The 16857-nt window shown below is 40.5% G+C and overlaps 1 protein-coding gene across 1 annotated transcript; it reads right to left on the bottom strand.

Moving 5' to 3' along the window:
* Nucleotides 1–295: 295 nt before the first annotated feature.
* C10H6orf163 (chromosome 10 C6orf163 homolog) lies at nucleotides 296–14078 on the bottom strand. Its single transcript, XM_008146767.3, has 5 exons — nucleotides 13715–14078; nucleotides 10501–10595; nucleotides 9288–9395; nucleotides 5846–6048; nucleotides 296–797 (listed from the first exon to the last, which is right to left on the bottom strand). The coding sequence occupies exons 1-5, from the start codon at nucleotides 13860–13862 to the stop codon at nucleotides 365–367; spliced, it is 987 nt and encodes a 328-aa protein (XP_008144989.1). The 5' UTR covers nucleotides 13863–14078; the 3' UTR covers nucleotides 296–364.
* Between the last annotated feature and the right edge of the window lie 2779 nt (nucleotides 14079–16857).

Below are 16857 nucleotides of genomic sequence, written 5' to 3'. Positions count from 1 at the left end.
GTCCACATCTCCACAATGGGAATGATCTAAAAACATGTCCTTTTACTTGTTTTCATCTGCAACAAACACTAACACCATTATTTGTCTGATGAAAACATGAATAAGCCAGATACAGAAGTTTGTTTAGACTTCTTCCAAGAAAACTTTTTCCTTTGTAATCAGTTTTGAGCCCTCTCACTTATCTCTCCTCAATTAGACTTGGAACTCACTGAAGCCTGGAATGTGCTTTGGAATATTTTTATTTTCCATCAAAAGGCTCACAATAATACCCTGTAAATAACCAGGAATCAAGAAATGACTTTTGAGTGAATTTATTTAGTCTTTGGATCAATGTCTTTCGTAGTGAAGTCTCAGCTGAAGAGGACTACTTACGAGCTGTTTCCCTCGGAATAATAAGATTGGAAGGTGTTTTCTTTCTTTCTGGAAGAATAAAATCTGCATCTCCGGGTGCAAGTTTAGGAAATGTAAAATTGATGTATTTTTGAAATGCCATTCTCGTTTCTTGTAATTCCTCCTCCAAGAAATCTTTCCAATTTGTCATAATTCCCAGTTGTTGTGCTACCGACACCAGCTCGTCCTGAGTGTTAACCAGTTTGTCCATCACGTTTCCAAGTGTGGCCTGATGGGCTTTCTCTGCTTCTTGAAGCACTTCCTGGACTTCTTCCTGCTTCTGCCTCTGAGCCATGCAATAGTAGATGTTCATTTCATGTTCTTTTTCCTTTACCAACTTGCTCACACTCTTCCTCTGATCCTTAACAACGGTCATACCAGCACTCATAAATTCCTCCATGACCTTCCTACAAAGGATAATACGGGTTTGTAAGTTAGATGGGCTAGCCACTAAAAACAGAAAGATTTTGTCTTTCAGCACGGTTATATGAGAATTTATTGCATCGTGTAGGTGAGACACCAGGCTGAGACAGACTGGTAGAGATGGGCTTCTGGATTCCATTAGCTGTTAACAATCAAAAAACATTTTTCAGAGTAGGGAGGTCGTCCATGGACTTCCCCACTGTGGGCTAAAGAGAGGCCACCAGTCTAGTGTCTGGCAATAACTTTAGGAACCCAAGTCCACCTTGGCCAGAAAAATATGAGTGCAGTGTGCTTAAAATGAAGATACAGCCTTAGCCAGTTTGGCTCAATGGTTGGAGCATCAGCCTGCAGACTGAAGGGTCATGGGTTTGATTCCTGTCAAGGGCATGTACCTCGGTTGCAGGCTTGATCCCTGGCCCCAGTTGGGGCATGTGTGGGAGGCAACCAATCCATATGTCTCACTCACATTGATGTTTCTCTCTCTCTGTCTCTCCCCCTCCCTTCCACTTTCTCTAAAAATCAGGGGGAAAAATACCCTCAGATGAGGATTAACAAAAAAGAATAAGAAGAGGAGGGAGAGGAGGAGGAGGAGGAGAAGGAGGAGGAGGAGGAGAAGGAGAAGGAGGAGGAGGAGGAGGAGGAGGAGGAGGAGGAGGAGGAGGAGGAGGGGGGGGGGGGAGCTGGGTCAAAGTTCCAAACACCTGGAGAAAGTATTTCTCTCTTTTTTTAAAAATATATATTTTTATTGATTTCGGAAAGGAAGGGAGAGGGAGAGATAGAAACGTCAATGATGAGAGAGAATCACTGATCAGCTGCCTCCCGCACACCCACACTGTGGATCGAGCCCGAAACCCAGGCATATGTCCTGACTGGGAATTGAATCATGACCTCCTGGTTCGAAGGATGATGCTCAACCACTGAGCCACGGTGGTCGGGTGAGAAAGTATTTCTGTATATCGATCCCACTATCTCCCTTTTGCCAGAAGGGAAAACACTGTGCTCACAAGTCAGGTTGAGCTCTGATTTTGATTTTATCTGAGCAATACTCTATGACAGCTGACTCAAACCTTTTGGTCTCGAAACCTCTTTTTGTGTTTCAAACGACCAAGGAACTTTTGTTTATATGGGTTATATCTAGTGACACTAACAGTATTAGAAATTAAGAGTAAGACAAAAATATTTATAAATTCATGTAAAGTATTAGTGAATCCATTCAATATTAACATAACTTTCATGAAAAGTATATTTTCCAAATCAAAACAACTTTTGGTAAGAAAAGTGACATAATTTTACATTTAAAAAAAACCCTCTTTACTGTCTGGGTTAGTAGAAAAAAAGCTGGACTTTCATATTGTTTCAATCTGTTGTGATATCACACATCGTAATATCTTGGGAAATGCCACTATATATTCCTTAGATAATGAGAGTGAAAAGGTAAATAATACCTTAGTATTATTAAGAAAATAGCTTTAACCCCATGGACCCCAAAAGGGTCTGGGGTCCACACTGTGAGAACTACTGCTGAATGAATTCACAGACTTGTAGCTACAATGTATGTAATTAGATATAACCTATAGCAGCCTACTGTGCTGAATTCTTACCTTGTGCCAGGCAGGTGAAGGAGCATCCTGTGCATCTATATTGAGTTAATGATTCCTCACAACAACCCCATGAGGTGGGCCTATTATTATACCTACTTTACTGACCAGGAAACAGGCTCAGAGAGACCAAGTAACTTGCCCAATTTCACGTCCTTAGTCAAAGTGGCACAATGAGCACCGAGAGCCAGGCAGTCGGAGTGGTCTTAGCCACTGTGAAGTACTTCCAGTGCGTGTCTCTGGTTAACCTAGTTTGGTGGAACCTCTAAAGATTGGAAAATTTAAAAGCACCTATAAATGTTGGATTTAAATATTTATGGTTGTTACTAACTCCCCCCCTCTCCCCGTCTCCTAGACTAATACAGTCTTTCCAAGATTTTCATATTGTTTCAACCACCTTGCCTTTCTTCTAAAGTTGATCCTCCAAGATGCAATTAGTTCTCATTATCTCTGATCTTTAAACTTGACTTTCAAACCTGACAGACTTCCCTAGTTTTGAGGTAAGAGGTTAAGGACAAATGGTTTAGTAGAAAAAAGCTGTCTTTGACCTCTCTAGCTGCTATGCTATTTCTCCTTTTCCCAGCAACTAGGCTATATCCATCATTAATAACAAGGATTAACATTTACTGAGTATTTACTATGTCCTAGGGACAACACTAAGCATTTTACATGCATTCCATTCCATTTAATTTTAACAATAACCCACTGAAGCTGGTATGATTTTTATTCATTACCTCTTATTATTCCCATGTAGCAGGTGAGGAAATTAAGGCTTAGAGAGATCTAGTTATTGTTCAATATCACACAATTGAGAAGGTGGGATAGCTCCTATCCTTTACCATTACCCGCTTCAATCATGTAAGAGGCCACTATACATTTTATATGGGGGAAGGGTAATACTATAATAATAATTTTTTAGAATTTTTATATCAGGTAAATCAAATCTTACATAGGATAAAGTAAAGACACCAATTTATACTATTTTGCAATATCCTGGGAGTGCAAAGTTAGGGTCTGAACGCATGGTGAAAGAGAAAGAAATAGGAAGAAAAGAAAGGGATAAATCCAAGAAATATTACACAGTCATTAAGTGCCAGAAGTTATGACTGCCAGGGGATAGTGGAGGCAGAAAGAGGAGGAACAAAACCACCTTCCCGATTCTCAGCCTGGGTCACAGGAGAGCGGAGGCGCTGTCATGGAAGGGCCAGCACCGACAGAGGTGGGAGCGTGCATATTTTGGATCTACTTTAGGTAGAAGCGTTCAGCATTGGAACCAACCACCTCAACCAGCCATAGCATTCCTATCACGGAAGTACTTAGGGGGCTCACCCACGCCTGGCAGGCAGCCAGCAGGAAGGATGGCAGGCTCAACTCAATGACCTCCAATGCCCCTCCCAAGGGGAAGGGAATGTCTATGCTTCTTTGTGTAGAACGTTTCCAAGCAAAGCAAAGGTTCTTTTTTTTTTTTTTTTTTAGTATCTCCTAGATCATCTGTTTAGAATCTAATCACCTCAACCCACAAAAAAGTTTTCTGTGCGTTTAACAGGTTTGTCATAATATGTAAGAATTCTGAATCCTTACGTCTTAAGTGAAAGTTTATAGACAAATAAAAGGTCTCCAGGCAGAATTCTAAACAGCGGATCTTCTGTCTATACTAATTTCTGCAATGCTCTAAAGAACACTGGAATCTAGAGTGGGTTCAGCTGACTGGAACATATTTGAACCTTTGTTTGATAAATATTTAAAGAATGCCTACCACATGCCAGGCTCTCTTCCAGGCATTTGGAACACATCAATGAACAAAATGGGCCTTCCAGTTGCAGATACTTAAACAACAGGCAGGGAAGTTCCCTAATCCTAGTCAGCTGATTTAATAAAAGGGGGGCATTGAAAATCTTCCATTCAAACCTCACAGAGAAAATGGAGGGGGGTGAAAGCAACCGAGTGAGGGGAGGAGCAGAAGCTGCGGTGTGAGGACTGGGCCCAAAGGCTCCTGCAGGACGGGCAGGGCTCCTGTAGATGGAGGTTGGGAGGGACGGGGAAGAGGATGTCACTTTCCACTGCATTGGGCCACACCCATTTGGGAGTTACCACCTTCTCTAACTTTCTCCTGAAATCTCTTTCACCTTCCTCATCTCTCTCAACAATGATCTACAGCGATTTATGCCCGACGCAAGAAATGGCCACAGCTGCAGCCCTCATTCCTATTGACCTGCAGAAGAATAATCCTACAGGGTTTTACTTTTGGCCCTGTTCTAAACAGTCCTAACAAGGAAGACTTTACCTGTTAACCATATACAAATAGATTTATTTGTTAGCTCAAGGAGCAAAGCAAAAGAGGTAAGTCCTACACTAGGAAGCCAGATACAGAGGTTTCAGTCTTGTTCTGCCTCTACAGTAAGTGATCTCGGGCAGGTCACTTAACATGTGGGAACGGTGGTTTTCTTGGTCCCGATAATCACTAAGGCTCTTTAATGCTGTCTTGTTTTAGCTCAAACCACCAAACATTCTTTAAAAATATATATAGATTATCTGATTTACGTAAAAACTATGTGTGATTGTGCACATATATAATAAGGCTGCAAACATATTAAAGGGGCAATGGAAAGCCCGGCTGGCATGGCTCAGTGGTTGAGTGTCGACCTATGAACCAGGAGGTCACTGTTCAATTCCCGGTCAGAGCACATGCCCGGAGCTGCGGGCTCAATCCCCGGTAGGGGGCATGCAGGAGGCAGCCTTTCAATGATTCTCATCATTGATGTTTCTACCTACCTCTCCCTCTCCCTTCCTTTCTGAAATCAATAAAAATATATTTTTTAAAACAGTGCATGGAAAGACACAGACCCAATTATTTTAAATGATTGCCTCTGGAAGACAGCGAGAGGTAGGGAAGCAGTGAGTCAGGACTTAGCTAATTTGCTCTATATATAGCTAATTTGCTCTATATATTTTCATGTCAGTTTCATCTACAATGTGCGATAAGATAAAAAAAAGAACACATTCACAATAGTACACGTTATAGGCTAAAAAATGTGAAGATTGACTTTTATGTGTTGTGGAAAAAATATTTCTCGAATCCTCTCCTCAGCCTCTTAAAACCGGGTATACAGAATGAAAAACAGTATTTAGGACAGTAGTTATCTTTTGAGAGGGAGGAGAGGAAGTGTTACCAATTTCCATCACCCCTTCAGAGGGGTGGTTGGTCTTTGAGTATTCATGCTATTATTTTTTTAAACAACGCACACACACACACACACACACGCACACACACACACACTCCACAATGCTTTACATGTTATTCTCTATGACATAGTCCATAATGTAAAAACACAATAGCTGGGAACTCTCCACCTGTGTGCCTCAATCCTATCCCTCTCTCCAAGTCGGTTCTGACAGAACAAGATGCTAATTTGCAGACGTGATCTCTGGAGTACCTTTTCTGGGCCAGAATGGCTTCCTGGGCCAGCTGCCTCTCTTCGGCCCTGGCCTTCGCCACGGCCTCGGTCTTCTCCTTGTGGCACTCCATCATGATCCTTTGGATTCTATGGACCATGCGCTGTTCTGCGGCCAAGTTTTCTCTCCTTAGTTCGTCTTCTATGTTTTGATGCATCTCTAACTTGGTTTGAGATGTTACATCCTTAAGCAACAGCAAAACTAGGTTTAGAGGCTACAGCTTTGATGTTTAAAAATGCACACTAAGAAGTTATTCGAATCATAGTTCAACAACCTGATGAGATATGTACTGAGAACACTGATGGTTTAAAAAAAAATAGTGGGTTTAATAAGGAAAATTTTCAGTTAAATGGCGCTACATAAAACCAGAAACATGCAAACTATATAGCATAAATATTTGTATAGACTGCTTTGGAAGGGAATATACAGAAAGAGAAAATAATTGAATTACAGGTATTTTTAATTCCTTGATTGTATAAATATCCTACAGTGTCATTTTATCTTTATACACAATCAGAAATACATACCATGATTCTCCTTTAGGAAGTAAGTCCTGGGAAATGGCAGAAATAATAACTATGCCTCCTGAGCATCTCACTGGTTAATGTTGAACATTACTGTAGTCACAGGAACCTGCCTGCCAATCCCACTGCCATTAGTGTGGAAGGACAGGAACAAGTTGGCACTGCTCTGGGGTAGAAGGACCTATGGACGCCTTTGACCTTACTTCATAGGGTCCAGAGAGCACACTTGAGCATTTCTCGATAATCCAGGCTAGTAGATAAAGGTGAGTGATCGCACTAGGCTAAATACTTTTTTCTGCACTTAGTCATTTTCAATATGAGTTCACAGGGCTACCTGTCTCTGTTATAAATGACCCCTGACTGCTTTTCTTCCTTAGATATCTTGTTATTGTAATTTTTCATGTTCTTCACATGCCATTGGGCTAAGCATTCCCTGTTCTAACTGGTGTCAGTGAGCTCCTTTTTGTCATTTCTAGTTTCTGACATTTAATCTATTTTGGAATTGCAAAAGCAAACAAAGCACACCTATTGAGGTCAGGTTGTTGAGAAAGTGTAAATACCCTTTGAGTTAGAAATGGAGAGGTTCTGCTATGGGTAATAAGTCTGATGTCTATCTTACTGTCGGAGGACTTCATTAACTCCTTAGGGGATATTTTAAATTATTTTTGGGTTTCCCCAGAAATAATATTTTCAGTAATTGAGATTGTTGAGTAGTTAAGCCTTACATGAAGTATTATTAGAATGCATTTCTATTTGAATCACAGAATTAAAAATGACATTTCAGGCCTTTATTTTGGCTGGGTTCTGAATTAGGATTCAGAGAATTAAACCCATTCCCTCTTTTATGCAATAACTTAGTCAAACCAAAATCATTTATTTCACTGCCTCACATAGCATGTAAAATACATATTTAAAGTTACAAAAATAACTCAAGGAACTACTGTTTGACCGTGCTCTTATTCAGTGGAAAGTCTCCTGATTAAATTACCTTTACTGAAATGCATTTTGAGTGCATTTAAAAAGATATTATAATTTTGAGTTATTGTAAGAAATGGCCTCACGAGATCCATCATATTTACTGTACAGATGTTGGACAGACACACAACACAACGTCTCCCTCAGAAGTCTCTCTGAGTCCCTGATTTCTTTTTACCTTAGGGATGTAGGGATTCATGGCATTTTCCTCCTTGCACTGATTGCCAGAAGGCTCAAGGCCCAATTAGTGTTACTGCACAGGACCTCATGGAATACATACATTTTTAAAGTTTTAAATTCACCCGACTTCATTGTAATCCCTACTCTAATTTTTCTTTTCTCATTTTCTCTTAGCTCCCACTCTCTTTTACTTTTTGATATTATTGTATTTGACTAAGAGAATATAAACATCTCTTCAAAATACTATCTCCATTGGATCAGATCTTGAAGTTTTACTTAACATCAACCATTCGAGACTTATCCAAATCCTTTACATCCTATTAGAGCAATACCTGGTGGTCTTTACAGGTAAGAATTTAATGGCATTTAGTTCTAAAGAACTCAGTTTTCTGCTCTATTTATTGATAACCTCAAATTTTAACATGTGAGAATCACACAGGCTGCTGGTTCATAGCACCGCCAGCGAGTCTGAAGGTCAGGGGCCCAGGAAGCTGCACATTAAGCTCCCAGGAGAGTAGGTCCTAAGGTGGGGTTCATGGACGCCCCTGAGCAGTACTGATGCCTATGACAGATGAATAACCCTACACATCCCTCTTAGACAAACCACTCCTTCATGATATAAAAACACCCCTGAGACAGCAGTATAAATGTAAATTCCTGAACCCTAGACGAATATTTTAGAAAGGCCAACCTTTAACTTTTTCCTTTTAAATCTTCTTAGGACTTCTGCCACTCTCCCTCCAGCCTCTGCCCACGAATCACCACATCTGCGCTGGGTCCTGTCCTGTCCCTCCTGGCCACATGTGAAAACAGTTCTGCACCCTTTTCCTCCAGCAGACTTTGTAGCTGAGGTACCGAACTAAACAACCAGTCCCTGGGCCTCTGCAGGACAGTTGCTAATTACCTACAGTCCGGTGCTTGAACAAGCTAGAAAGGGTACCTCCCCCCACCCCTCCCCCACCCTCCTATTGCATGACCTCTGGTCTTGAAGAAAATACTTGAGAAACAGCTCAGGACTCCCTTTTGGCACCACAGGAAATGCAGACTTAGGTAAAGGATACAGTCAGAGAGCCCAGGAGAGGAAAGAGAACAGCCCATTTCCTTCCTTTAACCCTATCTGAGCACTTGCTAAGTCACACACTGTGCTGGTCACTGGGCTAGATGGTAAGAGACAGACATGCCCTCGTGGAGGCTGCAGTCAAGTGGGGATCAGACACTTAACAAGTGGTCGCACAATCCAATTACAACATGACGGGTGGCAACTGCTGTGAAAGCGGGCGGGGTGTCAAGGACAGTATATAGGGATGTGGGCGGGGGCAGGGCAGAGCTGGTGGGTAAAGCGTCCTGTGCGTAGTGATGTCTGAGCTAAATCTGAGGGAGCGGAGGAAGCTCAACCCAGCAGGCACCAAGGTGAGAGGTGCATGGTGCGTTCAGGTCCGAGGACCCACAGAAGGGCAGTGAGAGGAGGGAAAGAACAAGTGGCCAGAGATGTGGTAGGTCGGGGGACAGGGGCGGCTCCTTGGGGCTCGAAACCCCCTAAAGGTTTGGGCTTATGACCCCAAAGCTTGTGGGATTCTGCGCCCACCGAGTGTTCAGCAACTCTTCTATGACAGTCCGGGACCTCCCAGCCAACCTCCAGAGACACCCGTCTAGATCTTACACATTATTGGTTTCCACTTATTCCCTGGCCAGAGCTTTTAGTAACTTCAGTACTTTTAAAAGGACAACAAGCCACTATAAAAACCTGTATTTTTTTTTGATGTTCCTCTTCCAGAATCTGAATGTTGATGTTATGTTTGTCATTTGCTTCTTCAAGTGCTTTCTCCACTGCTTGCTTTTGGCGTTCATCGGCCTTTGAAAGAAAGAGTACATTTATTTATTAGTATAATAGCTTTTTATGTTTCCTAAAAATTACCAAACACCATGGGGCCGCTAATTACTTGCCCTGTTCCCATCTCAAACCTCCCACAGCAAACTGTCTGCGTGGGCCAGATGCCCTCACACACCCCAACACTGGTAACCTTGCAGTTTCAGGAATCGCTAGAGAGAGCTGGACTGGAGGCTACTAGGTTGTCTTTTATTTTTTGTCACTCTATTTCTTACTTAATCTGACTCTGAAAGTAATATGTGCTCATTGCAGAAAATCTGAAAACTATAGAGAAGTAGAGATACACAAAGCTAGAAATTACTGAGAAGGAGGCTGAATACCATCCCACATCCCCTGCATCAAGTCTTCAGAAAACTCATGATTTTATTTGAAGAAAATGCCCAGATCATTAGATTACTAGTATTCACATTGTAGATTATCCACAAAAGCATTCCCTTGTATGAGCGTGTATAATCAATAATTCACAAGCGATTTAAATTTTACTGCTATTGGTAAAGACAGGGGACTACTAAGCATATTTTGGCTCTAGCCAGTTTGGCTCAGTGATACAGCATCAGCCTGTGGACTGAAGGGTCCCAGGTTCCATTTTGGTCAAGGGCATATGCCCAGGTTGCAGGCTCGATCCCCAGTAGGGGGCGTGCAGTAGGCAGCCAATCAATTATTCTCTCTCATCATTGATGTTTCTATCACTCTTTCCCTTCCTCTCTGAAATCAATAAAAATATTTTTTTAAAAAGGAATATTTTGGACTTTCATACCAAGCTTTTCCTGGCACTAATATTGGACAATTCCAACACTCTTTGCTATAATACCATTTTTATAAAGAAACAGAGAAATAACATTCTAAGTGCTGAGGCTTGTCCTGCTCTCAAGGATCATTTCTCTTTAGGAAGTCACTTATGTCATTCTATGTATGACTGGAAGAAGTAGGGGCTAGATGATTGAGATTTTGCTTGTTAGGTATCTGGGATCTGACTGTGAGCCCCAACACACTCTGCCTGACTATATTGTTTCCAACAAATCCAAACAGTGAAAGAGAGGTTAATTTAGCTTGATTTGCAACTTTTTACCTGAGCCCACAAACCAGCTTCTGCTAGTGCAATACGTTCTTGGAGTACAGCCTCTTGAAATAGTTCTTCTTTATACAAAAGATCTGCCCCGATATCTGTGTATTTGAAGAGAAATAATTAAAAGTGTCCACGGATGTTTCTTGGCGTCCCTTTTCACTATGATCTAGTTATTAGAGTCATCTCAGATATATATAGACGCCATATATATATATATATATATATATATATATATATATGACATTTTTAAGAGATGTCCATCTTTTCTTTAAAGATACCGAAGAAAGGGGTAAGTTGTTTCCCAGTTGACTAGGAGGGAGTGCACAGCTCTGTTAGGCCTGGATGGAGTCAGTGATGTTATGTCAGTCCACATGGTGGGCAACTGGGGAAGGAAAGTGGCAAAAAGGTGCTCATTTTGTACTCCTTCTAAAGAAAAATATCAAGTGAATATTCAGGATTATCCAGCTCCTCTCTCCCTGCTCACATCTGGGTGTTGGTGTTACCTCCACCCAGACAGTGGTAGCAGAACGCCTTAATACGTTACATGCCTTTCTTCAGTGTGTAGGTTTTCTTGGGTTTAGCTGCTTCAGTTGTGGAGTGAGTTAAGGGGTTGTAGTTTAGAACTTCTCCATCAATGATCTAATTTAATTTCCAAATAATAATATTCTCACAATAACTCCTTCCCTACCCAAACAAGGAAATGAAATCCTAAAGAGGTTAGAGGACCACACAGTATCAGATAGCTAGGGACAGAGTTGGACCTCGAGCCACAGCCCGAGTTCACGGAGCGGGGCACAGGGTTCTCTCCATCTTCTCCTACCAGACTGTGTTGTCAGAGGTGATGACGAACCCTATAAGCGTTGAAATCACACACAGTGATCTTTCTCTCCAATCCAAACTCTTAGTGTTTATTCTTTATCCACTCATTTCTCACATCTAAGATTTGTTGAATTATTAACTTTTCATGTGATTAGGTCTTTTTTTAAATATATTTTATTGATTTTTTACGGAGAAGAAGGGAGAGATAGAGTCAAAAACATCGATGGGAGAGAAACATCGATCAGCCGCCTCCTGCACACCTCCCACTGGGGATGTGCCCGCAACCAAGGTACATGCCCTTGACCGGAATCAAACCTGGGACCTTTCAGTCCACAGGCCGATGCTCTATCCACTGAGCCAAACCAGTCAGGGCATGTGATTAGGTCTTGATGATCAACTTCTAAAATTACGAAGCATACCCTACACTGCAGTGTTATCTCTCATCATGCCGAGCTTGGCAATAAGCACAGATAAGACATTGCGGACTCAGGTGTTTGTCTGCCCAACATCTCTTCTCTACCTCTGGTAACAGGACCCATTTCTCTCAAGAACTTCCCTCTCTCACTTCAGGATAGCTACATGATAAATTTCATGAAACTATACACGAGGGGTGGGAGGGTTGGGGGGGAGGGGGTAGTGGGGAAGAGTGCATATAAGGCCCGGGCCTGAGTTAAATTTAAATGTATTGTTCCAATACCAATTTCCCAGTTTTGACAATGTACTAGTGTTATGTAAGATATAAATAAGAGAATCTAGACAAGGCGTCTATTGTTCTATTTTTAAAATTTGTGAGTCGTAAACTATTTCTAAATAAAAACCTATTAAAATATGTAAAAATATTTTTAAAAATAGGCCCTAGCTGGGTAGCTCAGTTGGTTAGAGCATCATCCTGATAAGGTTGCGGGTTCAATATTCAGTCAGGGCACATACAAGAAGCAATCAATGAATGCATAAATAAGTGGAAAAACAAATTGTTTCTCTCTCTTTCCCCCCCCCCCCTCTAAAATCAGTAAATAAATAAATAAAATAATTAAAAAATAAAAACAACACATGCTGAGGCCTGATTCTAAAGGTTCTAATTTAGTGGGTCTGTGTTAGATTAGTATTAAATCCAATGAGTCTATGTTTGGATATTCATAGTAAAAACAAATTTTTAAAACTTCTGTATTGTACTGCTAGGCTTGAGAACTACTGCCCTATGCAATACTCATTAGCATTTATATAGACATTTCAACATGCCTTTGAGTTTACTTATAAAGAACATAGAATATTGACTCTTTTGACTTTAAATAAGTCAATGACAAATGCAGGTCAGGTCACTGAAAAAGATTAATTTCTAACTAGTTAGATTTAATGTATCCACTTAATGTTTGGATTCAGATATCCCAGAATGTATAAGGAATCAATCAATAAAAGCTTATCTAAGAATGGCTATCCACTGTCCTGGGTGTAAAAAGTCAAATCATTTTAGAGTTTATAGTTAATAAATCATATTAAATATTTACTAAAGTTAATCAGTTTTGGTATTGATATTTTTAGAGGATGATTCCAATTTGATCTTCCCCTACAATTTTGTTTTTTCAAAACACCCTCCATTCTCTAGCTTTTATATTTTAAAAAATCAGGAGTGAAGTTAAATCACCACTGGTTTACCATGTTAAAGGAAAAAAAATCAGAGGAGTATTTTGAGAGTCCTTAGGAAAACATTTCAAAGGCCCAAAGTCAAACTGAAAACTCTGATGAGACTAAGGAAAGAGGGAAACCTATTAATTACAATTTGATTTATTACAAGTGTATATGTAGTTAATATTCTCATGTTATCTACATGTATCTACCTTTATGTCACTGGCTACTAATATAGTTTCTTTCACCCATTTATTAAGGTATTAGGGATATTTCCTCTCCTACGTGTGTAGCAAGTGCCCAAGTATGGGCAAGGACATAAAGAGCTCCCACTTACTATTGTGTGCCAGGCTTTATAAGAGGCACAAATACAGGGTTGGGGGAAAGTGGATTTACAGTTATTCATATGGAAAATGATATAATAATTAATTAAAAAATAATACAAGAATAAACTCTGTTTCACGGACTCACAACTATGAAACTACTTTTGCCCATAAACACTGTATTTCTTTAAAGCCTCATAATAAACCTGCAAGGTATCTATTAATATCCCTATTTACATATAAGTTTACAGATTGAGAAGCTAAGTATCCTGTCCAAGACACACAAATGGTAAATGGAGAAGCTAGATTTTAACCTGTGTTCTCATGACAAACAGATACCCCTATAGGACAAGCAACTTTGATCAAGAAAGCTGATAAAAGTATTTATGACAGGAAGAAAGACATACAATGCTATAAACATTAGAATAAAAGCAAACAACGAAGTCACTTACCCAGGATATCTTTGTGAGTGTAAAAGCGTGTCTTAAATGGCTTGTATTCATGGATCTTTTTGAAGATGTCCCCGAAAGGAGCTGGTGGAATTATTTTATTACAAACAGCACAGCAAACGAAACTGGTGTAATTTGAATTTCTGATCATAATTAAATTTAAGATGTCTTTTACTATGTACAGTTATAATACTCTTAGGAGCATAAAAAGTAGTGTTGAGAAAAGCTGGATGTTCAGAGAGGCCCAAGAGTCTAGGACGATGCTAGAGGCTGGTAAGGATTAAATGGTTCACCATAATTAGGTAGTGGGTATGCGCCTAATGTGAAAGAATGCTACTGAAAGCCCCTGCATGTAAGGTTGGGAAGATTTAAGCAGCTGCTCCCTCCTAGACCCTAGCATTAAATTGTTAACTGACTTAGCAACTGTTGCTAGGTAAGACAAGCTTTGCTCATAAAAGCAACTAGAAATGGTAAGAAGTGTAGCATGGTACAGCCACTCATTTCCCAAATACTTTCTGTATTAGTTTCTTATTGCTGCTGTAACAAATTACCACATGTTTGGTGGTTTAAAACAACACAAATTTATTCTTTGGTCAGAAGTTCAAAATGAATCTTATGAGCCTAAAATTAAGGTGTCAGTAGGGCTTTAGGGAAAATGTTTCCTTACCTTTTCCAGCTTCTGTGGACCACCCACATTGCTTGGCTCATGGCCTTGCATCCTATAGCCTTTTCTCCCCATTTGCACGGTGACATCGCTTCTTCCTTGGATCTTCTGCCTCCCTTTCATAAGGACCTGTGTGAGTATATCAGGCCTACCCAGATAATAAAATCCTTAACTTAATCACATCTGCCAAGCCTCCTTTGCTATATAACAAACTCACGGGTTCCAGGGATTAGGACATGGACATCTTTGGAGGTGGGTGGGGAAGTGGAGCATTATTCAGCCCACCACACTTTCTTTTAAGTGATAAAAGAATTGATTCCTTTTAGATCAGCAAAGGAGGGAGTTTAATTTTCCCCCCAGGTGATCTATAATGTGGTTTTGATGCCATGGCAATAAAACTGGGAAATATCACAGTATTTTAAAGAAAAAAATTATTTTTATTAAGTCAGCACTCAGAATAACTAAGCCTGGTTTTTGAAATCACATCTATATATATATAAAAGCCTAACATGCAAATTGTCCCTGCAGGAGTTCGACCGGGAGACCGATTGCTCACTATGACGTGCACTGACCACCAGGGGGTGGCGTGGAACAAAGGAAGGCCCCAACCAGGAGCTGGGGAAGGGAGGCCCCCGCCAGCAGCTGGAAGGAAGGCCCCGGCAGACAGCTGGAAGGCCCCATTGGCCCTGATTGCTGGCCAGACCTAGGGCTCTCTAGTAGTTAAATAATTTACATAGTTAAATAATTTGTTGCCCTCATTTTAAAATGTAAAGTCCGCATCCCAAGAACCCCCCAGGCGCCTGACAAACTGGGACAGATTGGTCACCTACGAAAGATAAGTCTATAAACAAATAAATAATTTAACTATTTGCTTCAGGGAATTGTTGAAAACCAATTTATCGATTGAACAGCTTGCTGCTCTGGGCAAATAACTCCTCTGTCAGAACAGATTGATTCTCAGGGCAAAAAGGTCACTTGCCCCTTATCAATCAATAGCCTACTTATCAAGACTTGCTTCAAGACCTAATCTATTACGGAGTTTTGCCTAATCTCAGACAGATTCCCACATTAAAAGACCTCCTTTAACTGCTTGAACCCATCCTCCAAAATGCTGTCAATATCTTGCCCTAACCACCCCCTTCTTGGACATGACTGACTTTGACAAAGCGGCACTTTCCCTTAGAGAATGAGTAAGAACATCAACACACAGCCCGTCAGTCTTTGACACGCTACACACACAGACTGTGCTCTAACGTGTGACCATCCTGTAAAAAGTATCGTAGTTAGGTACTCCTTCCTAAAATTCAATGTGACTTTTACCTCACACTATTTTTCTTTCACAACCATGTGCCTCACTGAATCTGCTGCTACCTCAGCTCGTTCATGTGGACATCCACATGGCTCAAGGCTGTAGCCTGTGCACTTCCTGCTACGATAATCCTCGACTGTTCACCTAACTAATATCTCCCCCACCAAGTATCAACTTACTTTGCTGAATACTAGAATTCTAAAAGAGGATAATGTGATACTAAATATGTAAGTTGAAAACAGAATTCAAGTTCATTAATAACCAAAGTCTATAGGGAAATCACAATTAAGCAAAACATAATACTTTACATTAAAAGGCATTTTGCCCTGGCCCCTGTGGCTCAATGGTCAGAGCATCAGCCCTCGCACCAAAGGGTCCATTCCTGGTCAAGGGCATGTACCTGGGTTACCTGTTCCATTCCCAGCCTGGTTGGGGTGCGTGCAGGAGGCAACCAATGGATGTGTCTCTTTCACATTGATGTTTCTCTCTCTCTGTCCCTCTCTCTCTCTTTCTCCATCCCGCCCTTCCAATCTCTCTAAAGATCAATGGGAAAAATATCCTCTGTGAGGATTAAAATATGAAAAGGCATTTTATACCACCTAAGTACATAAAGTGTACCATATAGAGAAATATAGCAAAAACATATTTAGGGCTCAGTAGTAAAGATTTAATTTAGTTGCATATAGATAACTCAATTAGACATAATTGCATTTTCATGTGTCTACAAGACCACAATAAAGTTTTGGAAATTAAAAATTTACATGATGATGATAAACTCTACTAAATGAAACAAAATTTCAGAGATGAGATTTATTACTGAGCCCTAATTACAATGATTTAGAGAATGGGGTAAATGTCTAGAATAGAACAGGTCCAGAACCCTTGTCAGAAGGATTTAAATTATATCAGGTAAACCCAGGACAGTGAGGAGACCTTCTTATCTATTGAGTAGTTCTAGTTTTTAAATAACTATAAGAACATCTGGTCTTTTGTTTATCATTGTAACATTAATTTACAAAAATTAAAATAGATAATGTGGAGAGCGGCTACAGCGTTTGGACAGGATCAAGCCTCGGACTGACTTGTGGCAAAGTCACATACAAGTTCCAGCTTGGAATGCAAAGCCCTCCCAGCACAATTATAGCCAAAAGGCTATGGTCATAAGCTTGACCT

Source organism: Eptesicus fuscus, chromosome 10 (genome assembly GCF_027574615.1).
Source record: "Eptesicus fuscus isolate TK198812 chromosome 10, DD_ASM_mEF_20220401, whole genome shotgun sequence".
NCBI classification, from domain to species: Eukaryota; Metazoa; Chordata; class Mammalia; order Chiroptera; family Vespertilionidae; genus Eptesicus; species Eptesicus fuscus.
The sequence above is the reverse complement of the archived record's forward strand: the minus strand, read 5'-3'. Positions and strand labels throughout refer to the sequence as shown.

Coding starts and splice junctions, on each gene's coding strand:
- C10H6orf163 (XM_008146767.3), bottom strand. CDS start 13,862: ATGATCAGAAATTCAAATTACACCAGTTTCGTTTGCTGTGCTGTTTGT. Junction 10,596..13,714: donor CACTCACAAAGATATCCTGG/GTAAGTGACTTC, acceptor TCAAATACACAG/ATATCGGGGCAGATCTTTTG. Junction 6,049..9,287: donor AACATCAAAAAAAAATACAG/GTTTTTATAGTG, acceptor CTGTTGCTTAAG/GATGTAACATCTCAAACCAA.